The 9,381-nt window shown below is 62.5% G+C and overlaps 1 protein-coding gene and 1 long non-coding RNA gene across 2 annotated transcripts in view; one reads left to right on the forward strand and one right to left on the reverse strand.

Moving 5' to 3' along the window:
- Sfswap (splicing factor SWAP) overlaps positions 1-1,780 on the forward strand; it is a 69,465-nt gene extending 67,685 nt beyond the window's left edge. Inside the window, 2 exon segments of the mRNA XM_047562622.1 lie at positions 958-1,030; positions 1,433-1,780. Of these exon segments, the coding sequence (XP_047418578.1) occupies positions 958-1,030; positions 1,433-1,498 (139 nt within the window). The 3' untranslated portion in view covers positions 1,499-1,780.
- Positions 1,781-3,837: 2,057 nt separating this feature from the next.
- On the reverse strand, positions 3,838-8,849 carry LOC124991623 (uncharacterized). The gene is made up of 3 exons (XR_007109906.1): positions 8,060-8,849; positions 6,732-7,809; positions 3,838-5,090 (listed from the first exon to the last, which is right to left on the reverse strand). It is a non-coding gene; the product is annotated as an uncharacterized LOC124991623 (long non-coding RNA).
- Between the last annotated feature and the right edge of the window lie 532 nt (positions 8,850-9,381).

The following is a 9,381-nucleotide window of genomic DNA, read 5'->3' on the forward strand; positions in this document are numbered from 1 at the left end:
CCTCGGCTCCTCCGCTGAGCCCTGCCCTTGCTCCCGTTGGGCAGAGAAGGTCCCCAGCTGGCCCCGACTGAGTGCCAGCAGGGTGGGCGGCCTCTCAGGACCCAGGGGTCGCCCAGGGGCATGGAGCCCTGCTGCAGGGGGAGTGTGTCCAAGGCGCTGGGGTCCCAAGTTGGCCCCAAGGTGGGGGAGCATATCAGTATGACAGCAGCCCCCACAAAGCATGGCATGCTGGCCCCGGACGCCACCCGGCCAGGCCTGCGCCTGCCTTTGAAAGCAGCCCCCACTGGGACCTCAGGCCCAGCTGCGGGGTCCACACAAGATCCTGGGCACTGGAAGAACTAGTGCAGGGGGTCTGCAGCATCTGGGGAACCCAGAACTCCTGACTCTCAGAGGTCAGGGTAACTGGCTTCCCTGCCCCTTGGCAGTCCAAAGTGGTTGTCAGGGCATGAAACCTTGACAAGACCCAGTGTCCCTGTCCCGGACATGGTGACCCTCAGGTGACAGACCACTTGTCAGGCAGCTACTCACGTTCAGGTGGCAACAGTCCAGACCCCTCACACTCTACACCAACAGGCTGGGAAGGGGGCACGTGGCACTGCTGCTCACCCGCCCAGAGTAGGCGGCAAGGGCTGTTGTGCCCATGTAGGGGCAGCAGCCGCAGCCACGTGAGACGGGCAGAACCAGGTGCAGGCAGCCTGAGCTGGACGGGTGCCCAGTGGAGGCCGGCCTCACGGGTGCTGGCTTTCTGTTCCTCGCAGCCCGTGTGTTCATCGGCGTTCACGTGAAGATAGATCCTGGGTCAGCGTCCTCTCACCAGTGCTTTATGAACACGGGCGTGCGAGGCACACGTGGCCCTGGCGTTCAGCCCTGGGAGCGCCTGCAGGGCACTCGCCCTGGGTCTGGCCTGGCCTGCAACTCCAGGCCGGTTCAAGCCTCTGGTCCCTTTCTTTGTCTTAGGGGCGTTTCTCAGGAAAAGGACGGTCAGATCTCGTCGGCAATCGTTTCTTCTGTGCAGAGCAAAATCACTCAGGTAACCTGGGCACGCCTGGCCCGGTCTTTGTCAGGGGCCTCTTTCCTCTCCGCCGACTACCCTGCTGCTTGTGTCACCTGTGCCGACGCAGGAGGGGGTCCCAGGCTGGTTGGTGACCAGCCAGGCTGCGTCCAGGGCTCCCCAGGCTTGGTCCCCAGGTCTCCTCTTCCAGGGCTGCCACGCTGTAGGACTCTCCCCAGGGTGGTGCGCGAGGTCGTGGCAGGAGAGGCCTGGACGAAGGCTGAGAGGGAAGTGGGCCTCAGCGCCGCCTGGCCGTGTCCAGTCGCGCCCATCCTCCCAGGCCACCTCTGGCCTGTGTGCAAACTTGGCCTCCTGTCCCCACACGGATCCCATAAACGCGCCAGCTGGATGGTCAGCTCCCCTCTGTCTCGCCCTGCACAGGATCTCATGGCCAAAGTAAGAGCGATGCTCGCAGCTTCCAAAAACCTGCAGACCAGCGCCTCCTGAGGCAGCCCCGGGAGCCACTGGTGGTGCCCGCGCTCCCAGCATCTGCACAGAGGCGGAGCCCAGAAGCAAGCTGGCTGCTGGCGAGCCCGTGGCAGAACCGTCCAGGCGCACCTCCCGGACTCCCTGGGACAGTCGGTGGCTTTTGTAAATTAACTTTTGATGACATTTTCAGTTTAAGATTTTTGACCAGCAGTCTCCTACTTGTATATTTGTAAATAATATCATGTTTCTGTGAAAATGTATTATCAAATAAAACGGGAAGCAACCCTTTTCCATCTGGCAGCCTCGGCGTGCTTTCTGCCCCTTGGGCACAGGTCTGTGGGCACACCCCTGCCTCCCGCTGGACTCCCCTAGGCGCCTGTCCTGCCCGCTGCCCTCCACCAGAGCCGCCTCTGAGCTGCCGTGGGCGCAGCCAGCCTCTGGGGTGGCCGCATGTCCCCAGGGCTGGAAAGTCCTGGGAGGTGGTGGTGCCGCGTGGCACAGCCTGTGCTGGGCGCTTTCGAAACCCCACGGGTTTGGCCGAGCGGATGGGGTGCAGGTCTGCCTGCCCCTCGCCGGCCAGGGTCCCCGCCCCACCCAGCTGCCAGGGCACCTTCATGTCGTGTCCCCGTCCCACAGCTGCCTGCTCCTCGTGGAGGCTGTGCACCCTGCCCCACGGCAGTGCCCGGGCACCTGCTGGGAGCTAGGGTGCTGAGGACGACATCCCCGCAGACACTGCCCTGAGCGCCGCCCCTGTGGGTTCCTGCCCCCCCGCAGCGCGGTGCTGGCCCTGCAGGGTCTCCTCTAGTGGGCCAGGTGGCGCGGTGGGCACAGTGCTTAGAAGTCCACTTGCGTTCCCTCCAGGTGGGCCTTGCCTCGGCCGCGGGGTGGCCCTGGCTCGCCCTGCGTGCTCTGCGCCTCCTGTTCCTCCCGCCCCTTGTGCCATGTCGTCCTCCACAGTGGGGACCAGCATCCAGAGCAGTGTCAGTGGGACCTGGTTCCCGCATGCACTGCAGCCCGGACTGGCGGGGCGATGGCGCGGGAGCGCGGAGTTCTCGGGACTCGGTCGGGTCCTGTCTGATGGTTCCACATCTCCAATGGTGTCCAACCTGCGGGATGTCGTCAGTGCCTTAGGGCCATCGCAGGGTGTCCTGGGATCCTGGGAGGAGGCCACCAGGGCAGGTGAGGCTTCAGACGAAGCGGTGTGTGGACGCTGCGTGGAGGGTGGATGCGGCCGTCTACACCCAGGGACGCGGCCAGCAGCATCGGCACAGGAGAGGAGAGCCCCGCAGGCTCTCCACCAGGCCGGGCCTTCAAGTCCAGGCCCTTCTCCTTCCAACTCCACTGGGGACTCAGGTCCTGGAGAGGGGCTTTCAGTGGGCGTGGCAAGGCCCCTGACTGGGAGTGGCCACTGGGGACAGGGCAACCCCAGAAGAAACTGGCGCTCTTACCACACAGTGCACCCGCGCCACCCAGGAGCTCGCGCCCCTCAGGCTCCACAGCAGAGGTCGGTGGCCGCACACAGGCCCCGGCCCTTTCTCAGCAGCAGCATGACTGGCCTCCTTGCACCCAGCTCAACAGCAAGTCCACAGGCTGTGCAGGGTCCTCTGGAAAGGACAACGCACCGCCTGTGCCGCAGGAGTTCCGTCAGGACGGGAGAAGCCGCTTTAATCACAAGTTCACGAGCCTTCAGCAGGGGCAGCTTGGGGCGGAGGACTGGAGAGGGCTGAAGGTGCAGAGGACCTCGCTCAGCAGGTTCCAGACTGGAACCCAGGGGCCTCTGCGTCCTGCCCTGGCAGACCGTGGTGGGTTGTTAATAAGGCAGAAATAAAGCCAGGCATGCCCCTGCCAGTGTAGACCGGATTCCCTGCAGCTCCCTGGCCCACAGGGTGTGCAGGAGCATAGACAGACGTGCAGTGGCGAGAATCCCTGGAGACCCAGGACCCTGGAGCCCGGGGCTTCTCCAAACAGCTCTGCTTTCCTGGTGTGTGTCCCCAGTTCCTAGGAGAGAGGACACCCGGTCACCTGGGAAGCCACTGCAGGTCATGCCTCCAGGAAGTGGCGTGGAGAGACAGAAAATGACCTGGTGGTAACACCTACACTCCAGCACCTCGGGAGGCTGAGGCAGGAGGATGGCAACTTAGTGAGACCTTGTCTCAAGATAAAAAACAGGGCTGGGGAGGGCTGGGGAGGGCTGCAGTCGTGCCTCAGTGGCAGAGCGCTTGCCCAGCACTTGTGAGTCGCTGGGTTCCATCCTCAGCACCACATAAAGATAAATAAGGGTATTGTGTCCGTAGGACTTAAAGTATTCTTTATTAAAGTGCTGGGATGCAGCGCAGTGGTAGAGCACCGTCCCTGGTACCAAAATCAAAACATTTTCAATGTGGAAAACAAGTGTGCACGCACCCCACCTGATCTGCAGCTGCACACCGGGCGCCTGCGCTCTGGACGCCAACGCGGGCGCCTCCTGCTGGCGCTCAGGGTGAGCTCCCAGGCCTCACCTCGCCTACTCGGAGGGCAGGACGCTGGGGCCTCAGCCTGTGCCAGCCTTTCCCGGCCACCACTCCAGGGCTCCCAGGGTCGGAATCCAGAGCTTATTTCCCAGTGTGTCATATGAACCGACACGCGATCATCTCCTCTGAAACAATGGCTGGGGTGGGGCCTTGAAGCCCACGGAGACGTTATTTGATGGCTTCAGTAAGTCAAGATGCAGAGACTCGTTTCCTTTCTCACTATTGTTCAAAACGAGCACTTCTGGGATAAAGACACATTAAGCTTCTAAAATGCATAAATGACGACGCCCACATTCCTAGCTTCTGGCTGAGAGCACCGACCACCGTTGGCCCAGGGGCGTGGACGGGGAGGGAGCGGGAGGCTTGAGGGCCTGTGACTGGCCCACTGGGCCTGTCCCACGAGCCTCTCAGGGATCCACAGACTGGCCGGCAGGGAGGAGCCAGGGAGCCCAGCAGCTGGAGGGACAGAGGCCCAGATCCTTCAGGGCCAGAAATGGGAGCACCAGGGGACTCAGGAGGGCAAGGGCATGTTGAACGAGGTAGGGTCCCACAACCTCCCGAGAGCCGGGGCTTGAACCAGGAGCACACCCAGAGATGTGTGGATCGCAGTGTGACCCAGCCACACAGGGGAGCACTATGCATCCCTGAAGAGGGAGGAAGGGGCCCAGTGCAGCCTGGACCAGCCCCAGCAGTGTGCCCGTGAGACAAGCAGCCACTGGAGGACACGTCCAGCCTGAATCCACTTACAGGAGGTTCAAGAGCAGCAAGTCCTTGGGGACAACAGGATGGGGCAGCAGGGGCTGGGGACAGCTAGCTGGTTTAACTGGCGGAGCTGCAGTTTGGGAAGATCAAGAGTCCAGAGGAAGGGTGGCCATGGCTGCCCCCGATGTGCCACCAGCAGCACTCTTAAAAATGGCTCAAAACAGGCTGCATGCCAGGCGCCATGGCGCACGCCTGTGATCCCAGCAGCTCCAGAGGCTGAGGCAGAAGGATGGCGAGTTCCAAGCCAGCCGGTAGCTTAGTCAGACCTGCCTCAAATTCAAGAATAAAAAGTACTGGGGATGTTGCTCAGTGGTTAAGCACCCTGGGTTCAATCCATGCTACAAAAGAAAGAAAAGAAAGAGAGAGAACAAACAACGGGCTCAGTGAGACCCAGGGTTCGAGCCCCAGCACCACAAGAATGTACAATGGTTAAAATGCAAATTTTACATTCTGCCATTTTTTAAATAGCTTTTTAGTTGTCGATGGACTTTTTATTTTATTTATTTATGGGTGATGCTGAGAATCGAGCCCAGTGCCTCACGCACGCCAGGCGAGCGCTCCGCCACTGAGCCACAGCCCGGACCAGCCACAGTTCTCTAAGGAAAGGCTTTAGAAGGTCACAGCCCAGAGCACGGCCCCTGGAGAGGGGTCTGTAGCAGGGACCAGGGCTGGCACTGACGTCCAGCACTCCCCACGTGCCTCAGACCCATCTGAGGTGGCCTCCATCTGCCTCAGAGAGCCCAGTGCAAGTCCCTGGGGCTCGGCCCCTCCCCACTGCCCAGTGAACCAGATGCAGGTCGAGGAGGGGCCACAGCTTCCCAGTGCCTTGCGGGCCGCAGCCAGGGCCCACCCACAATGCCCACTGCCATGGTCAGCGAGGCTCCGGCCCCAGTGCCCAGCCTGCCTCCCGCAAGCCTTTTCCACGGCCATGGGAACCAGCAGGCACAGAGCAGCCCAGGAACAGCTGGGGGTCTGGCCAGGCTGACTGAGGGTGAGCCCACCGATGGCACCCATATGGTCACCTGAGCGCCCTGGTCCCCAGGCTGCAGCCACGTTGCCTGGCTCAGTCTGGGTCCACAGGAAGGGCACGACACCTGCTGACACCATGTGCTGTCCCCATGCTAGGCACGATGCTTGGCAGGACCGCAGGGACCCTGGGCAGACAGGAGGCCAACAGGCAGATGGTGGGCATGGCTGGGAGCCCAACCTGGCAGCGCCAGGGCCGTGGGCACAGGGCGGGGTGCTTTCCAGAGATGCAAGGTGGAGGCCACAGGAGGGATGGGGCCAGGGGGTGAGCTGCGGCTGCTGGAGCCAGACCACCCAGGCCCTGAGACGGAGGCTTGCAGACGGGCAGCTCTGGGCCCCTGGACAGCAGCGCATCCTCAGGCCCCCAGGGGCTCCAGCCCCACCCCACTGACCTCTCTAGCCGTGACCCTATGCCTTCACCTGCCTGCATGCGTCCCCCCAAACCCACGGCAAAGCCCCAAACCCGGGGACCTCAGAAAGTGGCTCCTGGGAGACGGCCTTTAAAGGCGGCCGTGTAAAAGGGTTGTTGGGGTGGACCCCAGTCCAGGTCCTCGAGAGAAGAGGAGACGCAGGCAGGACCCGGAAGACAGCCCGCGCCCAGGCTTCCAGGCTGGACCAGCAGAACAGGCCCCCCCGGCCCGAGCCCCCAGCCCCGAGCGGCTCTGCCTGCCGTCTCCCTGCTCGAGACCCTCAACCCCACACCTAAGTGGGGTCCCAGTCCTGACAGGTCCAGGTTCCCAGATGTGGGTCAGGACCCGTGTGTCTGGGCCCTGCACACCATGCCCGCCCGTCCAGCAGGGTCAGTGGCAGGCCTAGATTTAGTCCTCTCTGTCGCTGGTGCCCAGCAGGGCTGGCGGACACAAGTGGCCTGGTGGAGGGCCACTGCCTCCCCGGGCCCTCTGAGGAGGGCCTGTCGGAGAACAGGAAGTCAGGCTTCTCCTTTCCATCCTTACCGACTTTGCCGCTGCAAAGCAGAAAAGGCCGGTGCTGGTCAGGGAAAGGCTTCTTCAACGCCCACCGGTGCCCACTGGTCTCAGCCTGAGCGACCTGAGCAGAGGAGAGCTCGCCCAAGAACCTGGTCCTGTGCTCAGTGTCGGCCACTTCCAGGGGGAGGAAGCCTGTGCTGCCTTCGTCAGCAGAGCTCCGCTGCCGCTGAGGGCGCAGGCCAGGTGGGCTCTGCAGCCCTGAGCCTGCGGGGAGGCGAGGGGGCCCAGCAGCTTCCAGACAGGCAGAGCCCCTGCCAGGGCCTGCGGGTGCAGGGCGCGGCCAGCCCCAGGGACAGCTCCGCCTCCCCTGTGCACCCGTCTCCCCACACGCCCGGCCCTCTGCTGGCACACCCTCGCACCTGCCCCACGTGGCCAGGAAGCCACAGCCAGCAGCACCTTCCAGCTCAGCAGGCTCCCCCAACTGCTCCAGCCCAATCCCAAGGCAAGTTTCCTACTTTCTATTTTTGTTTTCTCAAAATTTGGTTTTGGTCTTTGGTTTCTGCCTAACACCAACAGTAGCCCCGCAGTACACGTGGTCTAACCCACGTACCCTCTCCAGCTTCAGTGCAGGTCCCTCCTCCCAGCATATATGACCTGGTGTGCTCAGTCCAGGGCAGCCACCAGCTGAATGGCACCTCTGTGGGCTTCAGAAAGGTACCTGTGCCCCAGTGACAGGTACATCCCAGCAGGACACTCAGACCAGGGAGCAAGGTCCAGTCCCACCGTGCTCAGACCGCTGGCAGATCGTGAGTTTACCTTTACACACCTCGAGCCTTCCTGAGCAGACGGGAGTGACTGTCCAGGGCAGACAGCAAGTCCTGGATCGCCACAGCTGCTCCCTTGGCCTCCCAGGGGCCACACCAGCAGCACCCCAGTCCCCACGCCCTGCGCCGACCTGAAGGGCTGGCTGGTGAGAAGCCGCCTATGGGTGCCTGGATTCTGGCCATGTTCAAATGCCGGAGTGTGGACAGGTCGAAGGGACTCCAGCAGCAGTGTGCACACAACCCCTGGAGAGCCACACGGCCTGTCCCCAGCCTCGTGGGACCTGTGTAGGAGAACAGTCAGTCCTGCCTGTCAGCCCGTCCTGTCTGCTCAGCACCCCAGGCCACTGCCACCCATTGCTGACAAAGCCCTGGTGAGACCTTATGGCAAAGCTGACAGGCCTCCACACAACCTTCAGCCAGCTCTCCTCTCAGAACCTCAGAGGCAGCAGGAGTTCCCTTACTCTGGGGTCATCCACTGTGTTGCACCCTCTGCCCCTTGACCAGCCATGCCTGCCCTGTAGTCTCCCTCACCCTGACTTGATTGAGGACTTCCAATTTCCTGTAGAAGATCCCTTCCAGCTGCTGTAATCCCATTAGCTCCAGAGACTGAGGCAGGAGGATCACAAGCTTAAATCCAGTCTCAGCAACTTAGTGAGGCCCTTAGCAACTCAGTGAGATCCTGTCTCAAAATAAAAAATAAAAAATAAAAAGGGCTGGGCTGGGAAATGTGGCTCAGTAGTTAAGCACCCTGGGTTCAATTCCTGCTACAAATAAATAAAAGTCCCTTTCAGCCCAGGCAGCTCCCCTCATACCACCCCTTGCCACAGCCTGGTTCAGGGATGGACAGGAGGCCATCATCCAGAAAGACAGCCTTGAGACTAGCTTCAGAGGGTCCATCTCTACCTGCACTTGCTAAGCTGGGCGACTTTTGCGCAGCTGCCCTGGCCACGTAAGCCCAGGTTCTGATCTTGTTGCTGTGCAGCTAAAGCCAGTCTAGGGGATGTCAGCCCACTCTGGGCATCCAGTTGAATGAGCCATGAATTCCCTCTCCTCCACTAGTGCCAAGTCTGGGTTGAGTGTGCTGGGACTTAGTCCTTCCAAGGCATGGAATCAGCACCGGCGATCTGGCCAGGTCCAGTGGTTCTCGCCCAGTGATCCCAACAACTCTAGTGGCTCAGGAGGCGCAGGCAGGAGAATCACAAGTTCCAGGTCAGATTGGGCAACTTAGGGAGACTCAGCGTCCCCACCAACTAAAGGTCAAGGGAAGGCTCCCAGCCACTCTACTCTCACCCCCACCAGCTCTCCTGAGGCCCATGCTCTAGGACCCCCTCCCCATGCTCTCGGGTTCCCCACGCTCTCGGGACCCCTGCCCACGCTCTCCCCCGTCCTTCGCCCCGCGCTCCCTCCCGCTCCCCTCCCGCTCCGCGGCGCGCGGGCTCCCCCACGCGCCCATTCTGCTGCGGCGGCCGCCGGGTCTCCAGCGAACGCGACAGGGCCCCAGGCGCTGAGGCGGACAGGGAGGTCTGCTCCCCAGAGGTGGCCGGGACCCCGGGGCACCGCCGGCCCACGAGCAAGCCGCGGCCTCGAGAAGTCCTGGGACCCTCGGCGAGCGCCTGCTTTGCGCACCGCAGATCCAGTGCCCGCGCAACCCGCGGTGGGTCACGGGACCTTTAAGGCGGCGGGCGGGGCGAGCGGGTCCTACGCCTTCATTAGCATGGCCCCGCCCCTTGGAGGCGGGCGGGCGCACGGCGGATCCCCCAGAGCTGAGCGCCTAGCGGACGCGACCGGGAAGGGCGCGGGCCCTTTAAGGCGGCGGGTGGGGCGAGCGGTCATTAGCGTACATTAGCATGCCC

This window comes from Sciurus carolinensis, chromosome 8 (assembly GCF_902686445.1).
Source record: "Sciurus carolinensis chromosome 8, mSciCar1.2, whole genome shotgun sequence".
Taxonomy (NCBI): domain Eukaryota; kingdom Metazoa; phylum Chordata; class Mammalia; order Rodentia; family Sciuridae; genus Sciurus; species Sciurus carolinensis.